Source organism: Mizuhopecten yessoensis, unplaced genomic scaffold (assembly GCF_002113885.1).
Source record: "Mizuhopecten yessoensis strain PY_sf001 unplaced genomic scaffold, ASM211388v2 scaffold3253, whole genome shotgun sequence".
Taxonomy (NCBI): Eukaryota; Metazoa; Mollusca; class Bivalvia; order Pectinida; family Pectinidae; genus Mizuhopecten; species Mizuhopecten yessoensis.
In genome coordinates, this window is record NW_018404952.1 from 57,948 (window position 1) to 81,298 (window position 23,351).

Below are 23,351 nucleotides of genomic sequence, written 5' to 3' on the forward strand. Positions count from 1 at the left end.
TTCAGAAAACGTAAATTTATAGAGGCTCATTCAAGGTTATTATATAGATATATTTCAAAACTTATTCGACGTCTTTGTATTTGTTGAATTCACTACATCCTCCTAGGTGACCACTATTGTAACGTAACATGCATTACTTTATCCAATAGGACGTTGCTGATTACTGACCAGAACCTGATTGTGACAACAATGATGTCACTGTTTATAGAAATTACGACCTGTTGTATAAGTCTGTCAGTATTAGAGATCGGTGTTATAGGGCCGTACGTCCATCTACAACTATTCATTGCTTAAATAAACACTACCGAGGGTAACAGTTGAACCCTCGGGACCCTAGGTATGGTGACTCTCTAATAAAGGTATTACTCATATAAATATACGCATGCCAATAACCAACCACGATTTCAAATTAATTGTTAACTTTTCTTTCAAATCTTTTAACATTGTACTCTCACTCATAATTCGTCGAAGCCTTTGTGTTTAAGCTCTCGCCATTATGATGATAGATGAATTTCTCAACTCTGCTAATTAACGTAACAAGGATCCCCAAGAATCTCCATGTAAATCGTGGCACTTTATATGTTGGACCAAACATATTGTAGATAGTCAGGTTCCTTGAAGTTGGACGATTGCAAGCAAAGGGCACAAACCCTGAATATCGAGGAAAATTGTAGCGTAAAAATTTAAATAGTCCTTGACATATTTTTTTGAGTTTGATCACGTGTGATTTGAAGTCTCTTTTTTATAATGCGTTTATATATGTATAGATATTATAAGTGGATTAAAGTATATTGTATTTAAATCAGAGGAAATGTAATGTATGTTTAATAGCACGTTACTTTATTTACACAGTTGATGAGGAAAGGGATTCTACATCATTACGGGAAAGTGCGATGTGTCAAAATTGAGAATGAATGTCCGTTACCGAACTGCCCTAATCCAATTCTACTTCCGGACAAATGTTGCAAGTCATGTCCTGGAGACAGTAAGTACTGATTGTTTATAGGATCAGGCGGAGACAAAAAGTCACGGGTTTCAGTTATTGTCATATATAGTGTGGTAAATGTCTGCCAATGTATATGTCGACATCATTATAGAAAAGATGTCAACATAATCTGACAAATTATCGACATAGTGTAGTGTAGTTAAAATTATTTCAACATTAAAGCGCAGTTGCATATATAATTATGCAGAAATAATCACCATTAAAGAAGATTAACTATAATCATTAAGAACTGTTCTTGTTCAATCTTGTGCACTTAAACCAGCTCGAGAAATTATTTAGAGACAACCATATACGGATATCGCTTTAAACTTCCCATAACAGTTATTTCCAACCTTGCTACACCTGCATCAAGATACCACTTACAATAGGATACTGCGTTAAGAACTTACCCAATTTGGTTTATGAATATGGAGTTGGCATTTAAAAAAAATATAGAAGGGAGGTAACTCTAACAAACAGGTCACAGTATATTTGTGAAGTGGCATTTATCCTTAATATAACTTGACCCAATTTCACAAACGTTTCTTCAGTCAATATGTTTTCCTTCGGAAGTATTTGAGGAAAAAATTAGGTTTAAGATATTTGCTATAATTTCATCAATGCATTCTTATTTGACAAAAAAAAAAGTCAAGATATGGAAATTCCTCAATTTAAGCAATGATTGTGAAACTAAGAACAGAAGCAGGATTTTAGTTAATGGTGAAGTATAGGGTGAGAACATGGACCTGGAATGCCTTCGACACCTGCACACTGACTCACGGTTAGATGGGGTAGCAGCCAGATGTACATTTTATTACCAACCTCCCACTCCCTCTATCAGATTCACACCTGCCACGCCGTGTCGGGCGGACATTAGAGCTTGTACTGATTGGATTGTCGACATTTCCGATGTATTCGTGAAAAAAAGTACATAAGCTATAAATGGCGCAAATTTCGTGATACCTGCACCCATATTTTCGAGTTAAAAATCGGTTATAGATGAAATATTTTATAAGCTTGTTATTTTGGAATTGAGTTGACCGATCAAATATTAGCAATTTAACAAGAACAAAAAATGATATTGGCAGCAGAAGAACATTCTTAGATAATTAAATCATAACATAACAAATGTCTTTTGGCTGACTTTCCTGCTCTTTCTTTTTCGCACCTGTTGCGAAGGCATTTAACCCCTAATTACCATAAAAAAGTGTTTCATTCATTAACGTCGGTGACAATAGGAAATATTTTAATAATATAACATTCTTTAAAACAAAAAAAAGTTTTCCAGTTATCAATCAACTTGTTTTAATTATCAAATATTTTACTTACGTGCTTGTGAGCAAATATACGAATGATTATACCTCTCGATAATGTGTAATTGCAACGCAAGAACCAAGGTACATCCGTGGTACATAAACACCAAGTACAGTATCACGACTAAGATATGACAAAATGTCAAAAGGTTGAGTTCTTTATAATTTTAACGTTTTGGTCATATGATTGAAATATTTCATTTGGAGAACATATCCACATAACATCAATATTAATCATATTCAATTGTCGAATTTCTGTTGCATTGTATAAGCGTATTCAATGCTAAGTTTTGACCATGCCTTCGTGCATTGTCCCAATCCAACATTTCGTAATAAAAAACATAACAAAAAGATCTAGTTAGTACATTAATATAAGCAAAGGGTTGACAACTTTTAAGTCTTTATATATAAAATATTTCCGCAAAACACTAACCCACATTAATTAACCTGAATTTATGGATATCATATTTCTTTGTTTTTTAGCCTGAGGTAATGTCATGTATCGTTTTATCCCAAAAACAACAAATGTTTTCCTCAGTTATTTTTAAACATCTGTAAATATATTTTAGCAACTTGGGTTTGCATATTAGGCTTTCTTATTATTAATTTACTTGAATCTCATGCTAAAAGGGTATTCCCTTTTTTTCGGGACAATATCAGTTATATTTCATCTAGTGAAGTGAAAAGCTTTTAAGACTTTTCATCGAACTAGTATTCATCAAGACAAAATGAACTTTTGTCTGTTGCATCATGGGACTGAATTGACACTGTTGTCCAAAACATCGTTATTACGTCACATTCGTTGTTGTTCCTTTTATAACTTTTGCATTTAAAATGTCCATTTTAAATTCACAAAAAACATGTTTCAGTTGTAAAGATGGTGCAACGATATATCCTGGTAATTGATTTTCATTAATTTTCTTAATAAGCTGAATTGTCAGTTTTATTTAAGATAAAGTATTTGTCATGCTCATCATTATTGACATTGACAATAAAACTTATCTGTTTCAAGATTAACATGTATTCCGTTTTGATAAGATACACAAAAATTCTATATTGTAACATTTAGCAAAGTAATATGTGAAAGAAATATTTGAATGCGACCAAATGTAAAATTAAAAGAATGAAATCTGCTGGAATTCCATCCTATTTATTTGAAATCTGCTGGAATTCCATCCCTATTTATTTCTACCATGAGGTCAGCTGAGTGTTACAATGACGACCGTGTCTAGTTATGTGGGGTCAACAAAAACACTGACCGCTGGAGGGGCCTGTAAGTGTTATAGTAAACGTTCGGTCCTCGGTACAGACATAGAGCGAGTCTCAGTCCTTTCTTCACAAACATTCCTCTACTCAAAAATCAAATATTGACTGAATTTGACAAATTGTATTAATTGTTTCCCCGTTTCAATATTGTTGGGAGGTGTTTAACAGCATTTGCACGGAACATTTACCATCTAACGTATTGTCCAGTCCTCCTACATAGCTCCATTTATGTGTCAAGTACCGCTAACTCAGACTATTTTCATCGTAACAAAGAATAGAAATGAATTTCAAATCAAAATTGCTTTTTAAATAAAGCCCCAGCATGACGAAACAAAATTCTTCCTGCACAACTAAAGCGTATTGGTAAGGTGAAAACATAGTGTTAAGTATGGAACACGGCAAGAGAAGACAACACTTTCTATATGTTTTGTTGTGAATAAAGGTTGTAGACTGAGCATAGCCTACGGCTGGGGATAGCAGAAGGGATACTGGTATAGAAAAGTCTGCTTAGACGCATAGTATACGGGATGGGTTTCTGGAAAAGACCACCGTTTTGGAAAACATTAGCCAAATACCATAGAAAAGACTACGACTATGGATAGCATAGGGGACAATTTTGTAGAATAAAATACAACTTACAATAGCATAAGGGGCAATACTGTAGTTAACATTACAAGAAGCGAGGCATAGCACACATGATGAATGCAGTTTAAGAATAGCTGAGGGGGTAATTCTGTAGAAAACACTACATCTAGACATAACATAAAAGGTAATTTCATTGAAAAGATTACTGCTTGGGAAAGCACACGGGAATTTTTTATGTATAAAACGTTTTAACCTTTACATGGTATTCATGCTTAAAATATAATCTCCATTCACCATTGCTTCTACACAATATAACTTACATGATTTGTGGACAGAGCCATATACTGTTCCTAGATTTATGTGGACCGTTATTCAATGTAATAAATATATCAATGTTTGATATGTAAACTATGTAATATGTTTAGTATCACCTAACCGTGTCCTACGTGAAGTACACCCCATATAACGTCCTAATATTCCACAAGTGAAAGAATAATTGTGAACAAAAACGTTAACCTTATGATAAAAACAATTTTTATTATGAAAAAAACTAGTCAGAACTCATTTGAATTTCGCTTATTGTAACCAAAGTCGCGTACCAATGTTGTCATACAGACATCAATGAGCTTTTGGTACGGACATGGGCATGTACAGATCTAATAAAAGTATCCTTTAACAGTTTCAATTACTCACCCATTGGTAAAAGAGTATTCTAATCATAAATTTCATGGAGATTAGAATTCGCACAGTAAAAATTCAGTTGTCACACTGTTGTATTTTTTTCACACACATTTGACTCCTTGAAATTTAACACGCGTGTACATTCTAAAAATAACTTGAAATCAAGTAAGGGAATTGTTTGATTATGTTAAAAAAATGAAAATAAAATATAAAATAATTTCTGTCGAATCGGCCAGTGAATGAATGCTTAAATAACAGTCTTGTATTTAAGTGATTAGCACTGTTAAATTTTCAAGAAACCAGCGATAAAAGTCACTGTTTCAGTAGAAATTCAAAAACCACAATAAATAATATATTTGCTGTATTTGCTGTATACATTATATGAATCATTTGATATCATACCTTTCCTACCTTTCAATTTCCCCTTGTTAGCCCCTACGATAGGAGAAATAGCGAGTAATTGTTTAATGAGCAAACAGAAGGAAGTATTTGCTGTGGCCGCTCACACCTCTGCATGGGGGTAGTACTTAGCACGGAGTACGTTTCTGTACAAACACTTCAGAAAGGGTTTATTTGTTACGAAAGTAATAGATACATTTACTTCTATGACTCAAAATATACTGGCTTTTGTGGTCAAGTAGATATTTGACCGGGGTCAAGAGCAGAATAAATTTCTCAAACACTGCACATGAAAATGTTTAAAGATGTTAAATACAGATGTATTAAACCCACTCAAAAATATATGGAAGCGCATATGTTCGAACGACCACGATTATCTGTACATGTCAACCTACGTTTTAGCGGTATTAGCGATAATTTGCACATACATGTAGTTGTGCAGATTAGCTAATTCTCAATAAAGTAGTCACATATTGACCAAACTTTATTTGTCACCTAGGCAAGAATGACACCTAACTTTAAAATATCTATCCTTTCCAAAAGCCCGTATGTTGTATGTTAATCATAATATAACCTGCTTATCTCTAACACAAATCACAGGTATATTGAGTAAGATGGTATGTAAACTTAACTCTAACACAAATCACAATTATGATATATTTACGTTAGCAGATCATGTTTACTGTAGCACAAACACAGGTATGATGAGCAAGGCAGCAATAACTTAAAGCTACCACATATCACAGGTATCATGTCCATATAAGAAGATAATCCTGAAATATAACACAAATAAAATTTTAATGGTTTAATTAGTAGATAATTAACATTAAAGCTATCACAAATCCCATGTATAATGTGTAAGGAAGCAGATAACATTTTCTCTGACATAAATCACACGTGTAATGTGTAGGGTAGTATGTAACCTTAACTCTAACACCAAACACTGGTATTATGTGTAAGGTAGTATATAACCTTAACTCTAACACATATCACAGGTATAATGTGTAAGATAGCATATAACCTTAACTCTAACACATATCATAGGTATAATGTGGAAGGTAGCATATCCCTTTAACTCTAACACATATCACAGGTATAATGTTTAAGGTAGCATATAACCTTAACTTTAACACATATCACAGGTATAATGTATAAGGTAATATGTAACCTTAACTCTAACACATATAACAGGTATAATGTGTAAGGTAGCATATAACCTTTTTTTAACACATATCACAGGTATAATGTATAAGGTAGTATGTAACCTTAACTCTAACACATATAACAGGTATAATGTGTAAGGTAGCATATAACCTTAACTCTAACACATATAACAGGTGTAATGTGTAAGGTAGCATATACCTTAACTCTAACACATATAACAGGTATAATGTGTAAGGTAGTATGTAACCTTGACTCTATTCCAAACACATGTATAATGTGTAGGGTAGTATATGACCCTAACTCTAACACATATCACAGGTATAATGTGTAAGGTAGTATATAACCTTTACTCTTACATACATCACATGTATATTCGGTAAGATAGCAGTTAGCTTGAAGCTAAAACAAATCAAAAGTATAATATGTAAAATAGCAGATAAACTTAACTCTAACACAAATACAACACATACAGTTTTCATATCGTTAAATCGTATGTCTAATGTAAATAGCATGTATAAAAAGCCAGGTAGCAGGTAATCATTACTCTTACACAGATGTTAGGTTATTATATAATTTTAACTGTCACACTTATCACATTAACAACCTTTACGCAAATTCACTCTAAGTACAAGAAACAATTGTCCGTATCTGATAAAATATTGAAATTCATGGTTTAATTATATAAGTTATGTAGTAAATGTAGTAAATGCCTATAAACCTGTATCGAAAATATGCACTTTATAATTGAGCCAACACATTAGGCACGCATTCATGTTCTATTTCAAAATATTATGATGAAAATTTATTGAAGTTTGCATTCCTTTCAATACCTGTTTAATTGCAACTATCTAACAGATATTCAAATGTTCTTCACACTGATAAATCGTCTTCTTGCGCAATGGTTGAATGGGAAAACATGGAACAGGCGTGTACGGTATGTTAATTGGAGTACATGTACGTTATGATGTGAACATACTAAATAATTACAATGCGATACCTTCCTATATCGCTATATACTACACCGCCTGGTGGCCATACAACTCACTCAATACAACAATATATAACGCCACAATACTAAAAGATCGTGTCTACAAAAGCGTATTAAATTGTTTTATATGGAAAACATTAATTTTGTACATTTCTCGCTCGTACGGGTGAACAAGTTCATTCATCTTAAGTTAATCGCCCAATTTAACCCAATTGCCTGTTCAAACATTTCGATATCATTTTATTTTCATAGCACATAATGAGTAGTTTAACAGTGATGCTTTTATTGAACTTCGCATGTTTGGTCCATACTGTCACGTTACAGTGTTGTGGTTAGACATAACACCTCAATAGCACGATACTATTAACATGATGTTTGTCTGCATTCTGTTTTGTTAAAACATTACCCATCGGTTCATTACATAATCAGTGAAATTTTCAACACAAATTGTTAAATCAAGTTACGACAGTGTTTATCAGCCATGCTACCTTATGGTAATCATTTTGACTCCGATAACATATGTGCATGTATTTAAGGATTCATTTTTATATTTTTTGTTTTAAATATCTGTCACCAATGAAGATGTATAATATTCGGTGCCGGATGAAACAGCTGTCTAATCTATTACACAGTCAGATAGTATCGGTGATAAGGAGTAATGTTACCTCACTGGGAGAGTGTCACGTCTGATAATAGAAATACCACATAGTTCCTTAGTGTGTTTTACACATACACTATTAGGTAGGACTGCCGATTCCAATATGCATTTTGCATCAGTATGCCAGTAGGATAAAGTTATACCTACACATTTAATTCGTATGTTAAGAAACTAACGAGAACAATCCAGCTGACGTATTTAAACTGTATTTGATTTGAAAGGTATGTTTTGTATCGCTGGAAGATGACAATAAACGGTTGAATATATTTAAATGTGATATACTTCTCTATATACTTAAGAATACAATCATCTCAGTTGCAAAACTATTGCCATAATTATATGCTAAACGCTGTTTGGTAGTATTCGAAAACAAAGACTCGCGAAAAATCGCTTGCAAATTGAAATCGATGCAAATTAATTATTTCCAGACTATCTTGAAAATAAACTACTGATAAGATAGACTGATATATAGTATTTGTAATACGATGTGTCCTTTCTGCATACCATCTTTTGTTTTAACCTCTTAGGTGAAACCCTGTGATCTCATTATTTGTGTTCCTGGCAAGTGTTTCTCTCGTATTCAATGTGTCATCACATGCTGAGCTTGTTGCTACTAATTAGCGCTAATAACAATGATCAGTTTACAACTACCGTAAACAACATAGAAAGCATTACAGGCGTTATGTAAACTTTTCTCTTTTCTAGTCTCAACAAACAATGTTTTGGCAGTTTGTGTTGACAAGTACATAAGAATCCTAAACATCGGGGGATTTACTTGTTTAGAACTTATATTTCACGCTTCACATTCGCGGTTCATCGCCAACGTTTTGTCGACTGATGGTGGAAAGGTCTCTAGTCGTTATCCACCAGATTTACGATCCATGAGCGCGATATTGTGTGGTAGGATGAACGACCCAAACCCTTAACACTTCCACTTTTTATTAAACGGAATGTAGGGAATGATGAAGTGTAATCTTACGTTAATTGATTCTGATTGATTATAAAAAAGATTAGTATTAAAATAATCAAGATGTGTTGTCACTGTGGTAGAATATAAAATGTTTCATGTTTATACGACTCTTCCATCTAACAACCGAGTTACATCATATGATCACATGTCACTCATTATAATGTTAAAGTAAGATCTTGAAAATCTATTTTCCCCGCAAAAAAGTCGGTTAAAGCAAAAAATAAAATAAAAAAGAAGAAATTACGCATATTACATGATTTGCAGTAGGTGTATTAACTTTCATGTAGAGTGCTCGCCAGGTGCATTTGAATATCTGAAACATAACAATTAGATACAGTTCTTATACTCGTTATACAAACGTTTAGGGATAAAACTTTTTTTGTTATTATAATGTTAGTGTACGCAAGCTGTCAAATCAATCACATAGACAAAGGATGTCTACAAAGGATCGTAGTATGGTGAATGATAATAGAAGCCGATATCAATAGAAATCAAAAAGTATTATGTCTTTAATTTTTTCCACAAAGATGCTATACGGTACGTTTTATCGGTCGATTAATGAAAGTAGAAAATACTTTAGTCTCAAAATCTTACGCATACGATAGTAACAGATGCCATATTGTAGTTCTCCTATATCAACAGAATTCATGTTTTCAAGTACCTAAAGTTTGTTTCGCTCTCCGTTAATTGCAGCAGTGACGTTTGAAGACAAATATTCCCTTCTTCCGGTTGATCTGGAAGCGGAAGTGGATGCGGCGCTTACCGGAGACGGGAAGACGATCGATAAATATAAATCAAAAAGTGAGTTAATGCATGTCACAGTAACAATTATATACCTAGACATCAGTATATGTCTGCACCTAGTATATGGTTGTACTTAAGCAGAATACACTTGATCACTATCAGTTTTGGTAACGATAAAGTGTTGTAGAAATAAATAATAATGCAATTAAATGAAAACAATCATTCAAAGTTTTAAAACCGTTTATAGTGCTATGAACGTAATGGCAAGATATTCCGAAAATGTGGAGCATTTGTATCAATCTTCGCCTTGTATAAATAATCAGGTGAATCCTAATGGAAATTTTCAAATGGACTTTTTTCGAATTGACCATTTTTAAATTACTTCTTTTTGAACACGAAATAAAACACTTAAATCACTTATGTAGGTTAAATATATCTGACTTGTACAAAAATTAAGATAATAAACGTAATTCGAATATGATCATTGCAGATTACATAGCGTTACTGGTGGGTCGGAACGTACCTGGTCGGATACCCGTATATACTAGGGCCGTTGCTGTGGTCAAGCTAAAGGTGACAAACTCGGGCGGAATCCAGTACACACTGCGACACGAACGGTAATTATAATTCATAATTCAATAAATAAATACATCGAATTCCCTGCTGGATTGGTCGTTAAGATTTATGTATAAGATGTCTTTTGTATGATGCATTACCAACTCAGTGAAATCTGCTTGAACCTATATCAGAGGGGCCTTGACGAGGTTAACGGTCATTCTATTACTTATTCTGTTCCTCAATTGCTTGTTTTCAAGTCTTTTTCTAAGCACATGAACTATTTATCGAACTTTTAAATTTTTCTGCATGACCCTTTGTTCAACGTCGACGAAGAATATTAAGACAGTGTTTCTTGTAGTGGAAGTATTACGTAAAGATATAATATAATATCGAAATTCTGATATTGAAAAACAGTCAGGCGAATAAAATATGGATTTATATTGCGTTCAAATATTGTATAGTTCTCTAGAAATCGCGTTTATTGGGATTCACGCTATATCTTATTAAAATGTCTTGAATACATCAATTAAAAGGAAACGTTAGATTGGTCAATATAGTTAAAATGTATTTTAATATGTATCCCAGTTACAAAAAGTGTGGAAATGTATCAAAATGAAGCTCAAGCTAGGTGTAGTAAAAAGTACAGACCCTGACACCAACGCTGTAAACACTTGTACAGAAGCCAAGCAGTGCTAATGAGACGTTGACTAATGGCGATGTCTCAAGTGACGCAGACTACACGAGTTTACCTCGCATCAATCACAGCCGCCAGATACACAGGTGGTTCTATGCAGTCCCGCACGTGTGTTTGGAAATTCTATGAGACACGGTTTTGTAATGTACATAGCAGAGACAGAGATAGGAGTACGAATGTAAGACTATTTTAAGACATTTTGACCAAAGCGTTCCAACTACATTACAACATATAAGTGTTAACTTGGTACTTCTAGGTCTGACAGAAATTGTGATTCGATTTTTTTTTGTCCGGATCGCAAGGTTTAATTTTAAAAGGGATATTCCATTTAAGGTGTCTTGCCTGCTCGAATTGTATTTTTTCGTACCGATATTTGGTTCCGATTGTGTCACAGTCTGCTCATTTCACTTTGATTATCAATATGTCTACTGAATTCAGTTAATATCAGAATATTGAATTTTAGATTTTCTACTGCCTATTCCTTTAAATATTAAACAATAGATAAACTAAACATATCGATGTTTATCGTAATGTTTTGCCAGTTTCAACAAAAAACATGTATTTACAAAATACTGTACAATTTTTGCTTTGTAATTTTATTAGAAATTTATAGAGATACGGTGTGCAAGTATTTCATTGTGTTTGGTCGAAAAAAACACTGCTGTTAATGTTATCTGGATACCATGAAAAACATACTAGAATACACAGTTCCGCGATGAATGTTTCCAGTCATAGGTGTGTGAATACAATCATTCCATGTCTGACAGCCATTTTTGTGTTTATATTATCAAAATTATAATGTCTATCCAATATCTAAGTGCTTTAAAATATCAGTCGAGCGAGACACAGATATTTCTGTTACAGTTATCAAATAACTGATGTATACATATTCAATATGGCGACGTTATGGCATATCGATCGTACGGGATAGAAAAAATCTGCTGAAGATATCAAACAGTTCTGATCTATATTCAATAACCAGATGGCTTTGCATTCGATGACAAAAACACAGAGGGAAAGCTGTTCGGCATTTTCGTGAATCATGTCCTTATCCTTGTTATATCGATTAATTGTAATAGAGATTGTACATATACATTGTCTCTCGCACCTACACAGGGATATATCTCAGGTGATACCCAGTGCTAGGTTTTCTATCTCGGCCGATCTGTCTGGTACTTTTATGCCCGCTAGTGCAAGTGATACACTAGTACGGTTTTTAATTCTGTTTTGTTGTTATATGAAATGTTTTGATGATTTTAGATACAGATTGTTTTAAAAAAAAATATAATTAACACTGTGAACTATGTGTTGTTCCTTGTAAGGACATACTAAATTGCTTAGGCGGAGCCGTTCAAATGTACCTTTAGTTTATTCTGGCTAAGATTCTGTAACATCAAAACCTCGCCCTACGCCTCAGTTGGGCTAACATTACATGATTTTAGCCCTCGACTGGGATACCCCGTTTTCGCTCCGTTACAATTTCCTAATTTTATTAATCTTTTCACGGTTGTAAGATGTACATTGAATGACACTAATACTATTACTCTATGCTATTATTACTATTCAACATAAGGTTCAACAATTAGATAAATCTAATATTATAATTCTAGACTTGCAATGCTAATTTGCATATGCCGTTTTATTTTCATTCTTAAAAAATAAAGGTTTGCATTATAGTTTTACATTATTTTTTCTTCTTAAATTTATGAGGTATAAAGAGGCGTATAGTACATGTAAGCAGGCTTAATACGTTTGAATTATCATGAACATATTTGTTTTTGCGATTCTGCATCTTACAATTAAATAATCACAAGGATTTCATCCTCTGAATGACAAATAAAATAGCAGAACATCAAAGATTACATGTGTCTCAAAACACAATCCAAAGAGATTTTCAATTTAAGATTGAATCTTTTGACGACATAAACAAACATATATTAAACTCGCGAAAAAGAAATAGGTGACCGTACTCAAGCATTCAGACACGTGTTCATAAACGTTGATGCCAAGAGAGTAACATAACACTTTACACAACCATGAGGAAATTAACGTTATGTAGCGGCTTAACAATATCTTGAAGTGTTATGTTTAGGGTGTAAAGCAAATTAAAGAAGCAATGGATGCATTTGATGATCTGGTAGCAGTTTTTGAAAATCATTTACCACCCGTGTTTAAAGGATATATGTCGCAGTACCAAAACAAATTATTTGTAAATACATGCAATTTCAATAGAATAATCTCACATGTTACCTTAACTCCATTGCGAAACGATAAACATGCGAGTTCTATATAATTTGTAGGTGTATATGTCTTTATATATATATTTGTTTGTGTAGCTATATAACTGTTATTATATTAGAACCAAAAAAGTCTGTTGGATTTTTTTTTTTTTTTTATAAATTATACCGGTGGTTATATAAGTATTGTTTATCTTTTTATCTTCAAATAATTGACCTTCGTGTGGAACTTTTTGCCACGGAAACAAATGTCACAATAGGGTACTATATACCCTTAAGCTATTTTACTACGTGTTATGATGCTACATTCTGCTATCTGGGTTTACAGTAAAGATTAATATAAATTCATAAAATGTGTTTCGTAATTGTTGTAAAAATTAATAAAGTTACTCCTAAATAACTTTCCTTGTAAATATAGATACAAGCACCTATACAAAGAATCGTGCAAAAATGGAGGCGGTCATCGTTTGTTACCTTTTACCAACTGGTAATGTAGATGATCCGTACGTAGCTTGTCAATATTTAACAATCATATATGTGTTATACTATTAACAGTAAATTTACTGCATTGCGTATCGTATGTAAGATAGACGTGCACTGTAAATGTACTCTGTTGAAACTTAAGTAACAATTTTGTTCATTGTTCAGTACAATCCATAAAAATACAAACATTCCATGAAAACAAAAATGAAAAAAAAGAACAATATTTGCATGCTCTTTCACAAACATAACGGACTTGTTATCAAGTCAGTATATTGCATACTAAATACAAGTTGCTAGTGTTGATAGCACACTCGACAATCGTAAGGTTGATCGTGAAATGTAGTGCTTGGCTTAATGGAGTCAGTATGCTGCATACTAAACAAAATATGCTAGTGTTAATAGTTAGTATACTAACAATCTTAAGGTTGATCGTGGAATGTGAGGCTCGAGTTTTTTTTCCTGTAAACACGAATCTAAGATGACCTAAGGGTTGTGAACCGTACATAGGGAAGACCCTATCTTATCTTCACGCGCTGGTTGAATCCCTATTTAAAGGATCGCAGTACGTGACAACGGCTATAAGGGGCATTTTGGAATTTGAACCATAGGCAATTATTCTTGACTGCAGGTAGCATTTCTTGTAAAGTTAAATTGTGTGCAGCGAACTGAAGCCGTTCAGAAGAAAGCCCCTGGATTGATAGAAGGAAGAATTTTAAGAATATGTCTGTGCATTTTTCTCTTGTACTTAAACATGTGATAAAACCCCCATAAATACTCGTCTCATCCTCCCCTAAGTTAGATCTGCATACAACCATTGGTTTAGATGGCAGATGATGCCCGTGGTATTGTTTGCTGTAAAGTAAACTACATTATAACGGATAAAAGAGTAGGTATTATCTTATCAACACAGGTCCCGTTAGGAAGTATCAAACTTCACGTTAGGGTATACTTTGTGCCGTAAAAATATCAACTCCTCTGATCGTAAAGGTGAAAACCTAACGTCATTAGCGGCAGTCGTTCGTGCATTATAGCTATCACGTGTAAATATACGAGAATGTACGGACATGACCCGTGCATGCAATATAATACACTTCATAAAACCACTTTCCACGGAGTTTTCATTCAAACTACATTCCTTTTATAAATATGTTATAAGGAGTAGTATTTGACGTATAGTGCGGAATTCGACACAAGCCCACTTATGATATTTTGTATTTGACTATATTTTATAGTATTGACTTTTCCCCAGCCTATATTATCAGGCCTATATTATTGGGTATGGTGTTTTGTATTTAACTATATTTTATAGTATTGACTTTTCCCCAGCCTATATTATTAGGCCTATTTTATCAGGTCTATATTATTGGGTATGGTGTTTTGTATTTAACTATATTTTATAGTATTGACTTTTCCCCAGCCTATATCATCAGGCCTTTATTATTGGGTATGGTGTTTTGTATTTAACTATATTTTATAGTATTGACTTTCCCCAGCCTATATTATCAGGCCTATAGTATTGGGTATGGTGTTTTGTATTTAACTATATTTTATAGTATTGACTTTTCCCCAGCCTATATCATCAGGCCTTTATTATTGGGTATGGTGTTTTGTATTTAACTATATTTTATAGTATTGACTTTTCCCTAGCCTATATCATCAGGCCTATATTATTGGGTATGGTGTTTTGTATTTGAATATATTTTATAGTATTGACTTTCCCCCAGCCTATATTATCAGGCCTATGTTATTGGGTATGGTGTTTTGTATTTAACTATATTTTATAGTATTGACTTTTCCCCAGCCTATATTATCAGGCCTATAGTATTGGGTATGGTGTTTTACGTTGATATAAGTATATAAAATGTTGGTTTTGTCCTCGGCTTATAGTATAAGGCCTATGCTATAAGGAATGGTACGTTACTATGTATATGTCTCATTGGCTTTGTCACTGGCCATTGTTATAAGGAACGCTATTTTATATAATAATACATGCTTTATATATTATGTCATAAACTATAATTTTAATCATTATCTTATGATCGACTTTGACCCTGGGCCTGTGATAACATACAGTATTGATTTGACGTATTGTGTAAGTTATGGTATGCGGCATTGATTTTTAATGTTGACTTCCAAAGGAACCTGTAATCATATGACGTCTATTTTTAACCTGACAGAAACAATGTAATGAAATTTTCATAATGGTTAGACTGAGAATTTGTCGATATAATATATCAATCGTCAGTCATATTAAGTATCTCTCGTTATAAAACAGAATTGTGAAAATGTTAAAATGAATATTTTTATGTATGAAATAAATACAAGAGTAAAGCAATTCATATACTCTGTCTTTCATTTGATAAAAGCGCTAACAGACTATGTCTTCGAATTATTGCGCTAGAAAGGTTTCACATAACAGTTAGTTTACTAGACTTTCTTTCGTTTCTGCATATCAATTTATATAATAACAAATATTCTATCTAAATGAGCCTTGCAACTCCTTTCAGTAGAGATTTTCATTAGGAAATGTTTAAAATGTGTTTCATGATTAGAAAATAGTATCTTACTTAATTGATTTATCTATTGATGACACTCACAATTGATAAGCAAAAAACAATTTTAGGATATATCTTACACAAACCGTCAATATAATTATTATTGAAAGTAGCATATCCCTTTTTGAACCTAAATTTTTCTTTCGATTTAAATTTTCTTCTTGTAGAATTTAACTCAACTGATGTGTTATAGTGCACCATTATTTGATCAATACAAGTGTTTCTACGTATGTTTATGTAACCTTTATTTTTATTTTTCCAGATGCATTATGCAAAGAGGCATGTTATACATTTGTTTACATAAGCAATAATAACATAAAGTGCGTTAGTGGTAGTCTAGTTTATAACACATACGTAAATGTTCTCCTGCTTGAGGAACCGTTAACTTCTAGGAATTTCATTGCAGTATCCGTTTATTTCTTTTGTGCCTTATTCTCTGTACCTGACAAATTGCTGGTATCAATTTATGTCTGTCTAGGTGTTTTTGTTTTGTATTTACAGATTAAATCGACCTAAATCCATTCAAATGATAGACAGAAACGGAAACGTTCTGATACAAAAGCGTCTGGAAGCTCCTACAGATGATAACAAGGTATTTTATGAACGAGAAAATCTTGATTAGTGGCGTGGAAGAGGGGTAGAGGCACGCTACCTCAGATATAGTGAATAGACTCAACACTATGGAAATTGTAGTAGGATGTTCAGATGCCCTCCGCCATTTGATTGGGGTTTAGAAAAAGCTTCAAGGACGATGTATTGAAGCGATGATAGAACGAATTTTAATTAATTGCCATCTTTTTTTTAAGTGTAGCGACTTAATTGCATAAACAACTTCCCTGTAGTTTGAAAGTTAAGAGTATTTGATAACGATCCGCACTCAAAGGAATGCCATTCTGCAAGTATGTTAAGATGTGTAAAGAATAATTAACAGTCATCAAATTGAAACAGATGTGTGAGTTTGTTTTAAATAATAACGAACAATAGAAGTGCCGAGAGAACAACATTAGTGAGTCGTGCTCGTTCCAGATATTGGTTCAAATATTATTGTCACGTTATGTGAAAGACACCGCCAAGCGTGACATTGAAGTCACATACAAGTAAAACTTAACTATTTCGATGGCAGAGATTTTTATGGACTGGGATAAATATTTCAGACAGCATTCACTTTAAGATTCTTTAATGGTTAGGTTTGAGTTTTATGTGTCATCCCCTTGGATATCTGTTGACCGTCGAATTTGTTTTTGTTGCGAAAAGTGAACTAAAACAAATCATTAAAAACTATTATTGTATGATCCTATTCTACTTGTACTTTTCAAGGATCACTGTGTAAATATACCATTTGTTTATATTCCGCCCTTACATCATGTATGCTGTGTGCGAACTAGGTTCTCATATACCTTAATGTTTGTCTTCTTTTGCTTTATCTTAATAAATATATTAAAACGTTATTAAGCAATTTGCCAATTTTCAGAATTTATCTGATTCCAGATTAAGAATGGTTCACAGCGTATACCCATGATCATTCAGGATCTTAACTATAAGACAAAATTCAAATGTTGGTAAACTTAATATATTTTTTATGAAAACAACCCAAAGGTGGCCAAAAAGTCTGTAAGAAAATTACTTCACTTAAACATATGTAAGATTATATTTGAATATGCAATTCAAGAATACACAGCATTCAGCATTCGTCTAACGTCTAAATTCTTTTATGATTATAGGTCCAAGTGTTAATAGAGAACGCCACGTGTTAGTTCGTGCCGCTATGGGGAATGTTACCTTGAGATAATTCGATTCTCGTGGCAGTTGCTTAGTACTGATGGACTAAGTCAAAGCAAAACCCATCAATGTAATCGTACATTAAAGTAAATCATTATCTGTTGCTGATAACTTTGAATCCAAGGACATATATATTAAAATTTAGCTTTGATAAATTTGAAATTATAAGTGATTGATTTTTATATATTTAATGGGATATTAAACGGACGAGGATTGCTGTTCCTGGGTCTTGTTCTATGCATAGCCAATTGCTCTGTTGATTGATATGACTATTTCAGTAAAGGATGTGAGACGAATGTATCATCAAGCAATAAAAGCGGTTAGTGTAAACGTGCGGTTTATTAGGAAATCTGCTGAATCTTGATGCAATTAAAAATTCCACGACCGACCGAACGATGATATAGTCTTAAAAGACTTCAGATTACGTGTCATCTCAGACTTTTTTTCCTTGCATGAAAATGGAAGATAAATTAAAAAATCTTGTTTTACAGTACTGTGGAGAATGGACCACTTTGCCGCTATATTATTTACGATATTTACACAAGAAAGAAATTGCAATCACTATTACAACGTTTTCATATCCGAAAGGGGAAGTTAGTGGCAGACCGGAAGTAGATACACGAAAAAATCCAGGTAATTATCATGCATATCTCTCAAATTTAAATGTTGCTTATTAAACACATATTGGCACTTGTCATATAAATTGGGTTTGCTTTTCTGGAAGAAAACATTCATATTCTGCATCTTGAGTCTTAGTCAAGGCTACTGTTGTCCTTTCAAGTACTTCAAGTATTTCGTTCTTGTCCTCAAAAAATTCTACATATATTGAATAAAAGCTATAGTCTCCCAAAAACAGGCATTACTGTAATGACAACTTAGTGAGTTCATCCTTTACTAATTACAAAATTCAATAACCTTAACTTTTACAATTGTCTCCATGCTATCAATAGAGGTAACACATGTTCTGCAGAAAACGACTTACTATTTAAATACGTTGGTTACAAACCAGTTTTACTGCGTGGTCTATAGTGCCTTCCCTCAGCTTTCTTGACTCATTCATTTTTCTGGGACCTGTCGTTCGATGTTTTGTTCTGCGTTTGACATTTTCAAGATACATAACTGTATGTGTTATAAACAGAGTCATACGGCGGCAATCTCTGATGCGTATATGTACATTTCAGGTTAATCAAATGGTTGATTGGTTGCCAATTTTGTGAGAGAAATTACTCAATAAAAAAATCGTACGGGGAATCTATCTCACTACGAATTACAGGTTAACATTTTAAATTGTTATATTAGTTACTGACTGGAAATATTATAACCGTCAATCCTGTTGTCAGTTTGTAAATAAACATTAATTTTTCATATGCTTCATTTTCTTTAAGTATATTCTTCGAATTTGAGGACATGCAGTTTGGGTTTTATAGGTTATATTCTTTTTCAAAATACCATGTGAGCTTATCAACCTAACATTAATTAGGTCCAGCAATGTAAAGATGATATTGCGTCATGTACAAATTATTTTTATATGTACAGAGACCTTCGGCGCGCTATTGGTATCCCCAAAGCTGGACGGTGCCGGCGGGTATGCAGTTTTGACCTATGGACTGAAGAAAAAGAGGATATCATATTCTATAATACACGACGGACTGTTTAATAGCAAGCGTAAGTAGTTATTATAGTTTCTTTATTTTTAAAAAAAACACTTTTTAGAATTTGTTTACGTAACATAATTGCAAAACAGTTTCTGTCGAAAACAGTTCTCCATCTTTGGTAGAATGCCTATTGCACTTTATTTTGACGTATACCTAATTTCGCGGATAATGCCAGAATGAATCATATGTTTTAATTAGCGATTGAGAGGATGATATTTCAATATATAGATATACACCTTCACTAGAATGTCACGCTCATGTTATGACTATTACTTATGATACTATCCTCACCATGTTCACATAAACGGAATAACAAAGTAAACTTAAGTACTGATTCATTTGATGTTTATTAAGGTAAACGACAGGAATATTTCATAACAATCGAAAAGAGAACAAAGATTTTACATCAAAAGACACGACGATCACGACGAAAGGTAAAGTACCAAACAATTAGGGTATACGCTATTGATTCAATGTGAAGTGATTCATTGCTAGAATGTAAAGGATTCATTCCTTGTAAAGAAATCCAATCAAACTTAATTATTCATTATCTATTCTCATACTTACTGTCATAGAATAGCTGATGCGCTAACATTTATTCACATGCTAATGCAAAATTTGAATGACATGCTAAGAGTACTGGGTCGATTATGTACAAGAATTGTGTCACTTACCGACTGGAATTGCATAACTTACTCACTAGTATGAAATCAGTTATTGACTGTAATGCGTAACTTACGTGTTTTGCCTCACTAACTTACGAATTTTTAATCCCTTATTAATCCGTCTTTCATCATTTACTAGCTAGTATTGCGTCACCTACTGGCTAAAATAGCGACACTAACTAGCATTGCTTTATTCGATATCTAGTATTGCGTCACTTACTGGCTAAAATAGAGGCACTAACTAGCATTGCTTTATTTGATATCTAGTATTGCGTCACTTACTGGCTAAAATAGAGGCACTAACTAGCATTGCTTTATTTGGTATCTAGTATTGCTTTCTGGTTACTTAAAATTGCGCGACTAACCAATTAGTTTTTTTATTATTTGATTATAAGCAAGAATTGAGTGTCACCCATGAACTAATTTTGCGTCACTAATTTAATATCAAATCACTACATAGCATTGCGTTACTAATATTAAATCATTTATTCACGTGTGTTGCGTCACTTACTGCATTTGATGGGTCACTTATTATATATAATGAGATATACCACACTTACTACATACATTTACTACATTGTTTGAGTTACTTACTTTATTTGATGCGTCACTTAATAACTAGATTTGCTCCACTTACATGTGCTGTCTTTGATGCCACAGTTACTTAGTATTGATTCACTTACCACTTGCGGGTTATTCATAACATCCTCACTTGTAACAGACCACTTTATTCAAGACATTGAATACGTTATTTAAAGTAATGGAACCAATTCCTATGTAGTATTAAATGACTAACGTAAATATGGATTACCTACATGATAGTTTTCGATCACTTATTTAAACACGTTGAAGTCTTTTCTTGCCACCATTATAAATCTTACTAACTTTAGGTTTTTATTTGTTACGTACAAGAACAACAGTTTATATAAATATGAGTCCCGATTGATAAACTTCGTATAGTCCTACTTTTCCTCACATTATCTTTTATAGAAGAAACGAATCAGGAAGTCTTTCTTAAGGAGAAGTAGATATGGCAATATACCAAAGTGCATGCCTTACTACCTGACAGAGATTTCCATTTCCAAACAATATTCTGGAAACGCTTAGTTTGCATAGAAATTGATATATTTGCATTAAGTTCTACATTCTTTACTTAAATTAATTATTTTTATATATTTTTTCAGAATAAACTAAGAGGGTTTTGGAAAAGTACTAACAAGAAAAACCGAAAACTTCTGGTACGCGGAAGACTTCGGCTTCGTGTTACATCGAAAGGAGGCACAAGCATCATAGGCTATATAAAACCTACGTTCACGTGTGGCAGTGAGTATAAAAGAGCTGTGTGGGAGAGCATGGGGGGTCTTCACTACGTTATCGACAGCCTAGTACACTTATCATACCGCCAATATTCCCACTGGTTAGCGAGTGCATTTTATTTGCATTTTATAGCATAAACTCAGCTAGGTGTGATTTATCCAATTTGTTAATTCTAAACACTTAAAACTGCCACTTTCGTAATAGCGGCATTTACTATTTGCATAAATAAATGCGTAAATTAGAGGTTATTTCAATAAAAACAAGCATTTTAAACGCATTCACAGTTTCCGAATTATGCAAAGACAACACCTATTTTTTTCTTGTTTTGTGTAAGTAAAACACATTTGTTTATTGCACAGAAATATGTTCAGATACATCATTCTACATAAGGTATATACTACAAAACATTAGAACACACATACCATTTACGACACCACCGTCGAAACATCGCTTTAAACGACATCAAGTATGTAGAACTGAATCAGTTGACCGAATATCATACTGTCGGTCAAGCCAGGGTAAATAACACAGGAACCAGCCTTTTTGGACCTTATGATCATGCATATTACAAAATGACAGCTTTTAGATGGTCTGGACCCGTCCGCATGCTCAAGAATGGATTATTTGCTCAAACCAACTTTCTTGTAACTCACTGAAAACATATCAAACGATCAAAAAGTCAAATGTAAACATTGAAAACATAATTCGGTTTTAATTCTCTTCAAAATTGTACAAAATCATTGACATAATAAGATATTTTTATTGCTTTATGACCGGAACAATAGATAAAACTTGAGCACAAAATCCATGCCTGAGCATGGAAACGGTTTTATGAATACGGGCCCTGGACATTCAATCTCTAATTGGTTTTATTCAACGAAGTTTGTAAGGGCCATTGTTTCCCTAAACGGTATAGAAATTATTCAGATATTGCTCCCAAGAATAGTGCTGTATTTTTCAAAAACATTTCACAGAACGTAAAATTTGTCCCTTTTTGTTATTGTATTTCGCCGAGATTTTTTATTATGATAAGGTTTATGTAGACTTTTTTATTTCATAAAATTGCTAATTTGCTATTGTACATAGAACGGTTTCAGAACAAAACCTGTAGGGAAACTACACTGAAGAGAAATACTTGTTTGCGACAGAGACGATATGCATTTCTTTATAACCTGTATGGTTGATGTTCGAATGTTGTATGTTTGTTCCTTACGTGTTTTCTTGGTCTGGTTCATATCACTTATTTCTTACTCGGAGGAATAATCGTTTCAATATTTCATTCATAAGTGCTTAAAGTGCAACTGTTGAGTATTCATCAACATGAAAGATATAACCTATGTATACTCAGAATAGGATGGTGTTCACATGATTAAATAACTTGTTACACCATGATTAATATTGGCTATATTATCTAGACAATGTTGATGGATTTATCAAGTTATGTGCAGTAATGTAGGTTAGGAAATCGAAAATTAAATTAGACTACGGAGACTCTTATCCTTCATATGACACCAGAAGCTAAAGATCGTTAACATTTTTACAACAAATTGGGTGTTACAAAGTTGTATATTGAATCTTACATTAATGCCTGTAGAAAATATGTTTAATCATTACAGGCATTTCGGTATTATCTCATTCATGCATGTTCTCCTCTG

At 33.1% G+C, this 23,351-nt stretch overlaps 1 protein-coding gene across 1 annotated transcript in view; it reads left to right on the plus strand.

Annotated features, from left to right (window-relative positions):
* Positions 1-23,351, plus strand: part of LOC110447258 (chordin-like) — a 70,293-nt gene that overhangs the window by 29,445 nt on the left and 17,497 nt on the right. The window contains exons 3-10 of the mRNA XM_021492833.1: positions 853-985; positions 9,703-9,810; positions 10,244-10,370; positions 16,782-16,872; positions 18,551-18,692; positions 19,596-19,724; positions 20,069-20,148; positions 21,564-21,702. Of these exons, the coding sequence (XP_021348508.1) occupies positions 853-985; positions 9,703-9,810; positions 10,244-10,370; positions 16,782-16,872; positions 18,551-18,692; positions 19,596-19,724; positions 20,069-20,148; positions 21,564-21,702 (949 nt within the window). The remainder of the gene's footprint in view (positions 1-852; positions 986-9,702; positions 9,811-10,243; positions 10,371-16,781; positions 16,873-18,550; positions 18,693-19,595; positions 19,725-20,068; positions 20,149-21,563; positions 21,703-23,351) is intronic.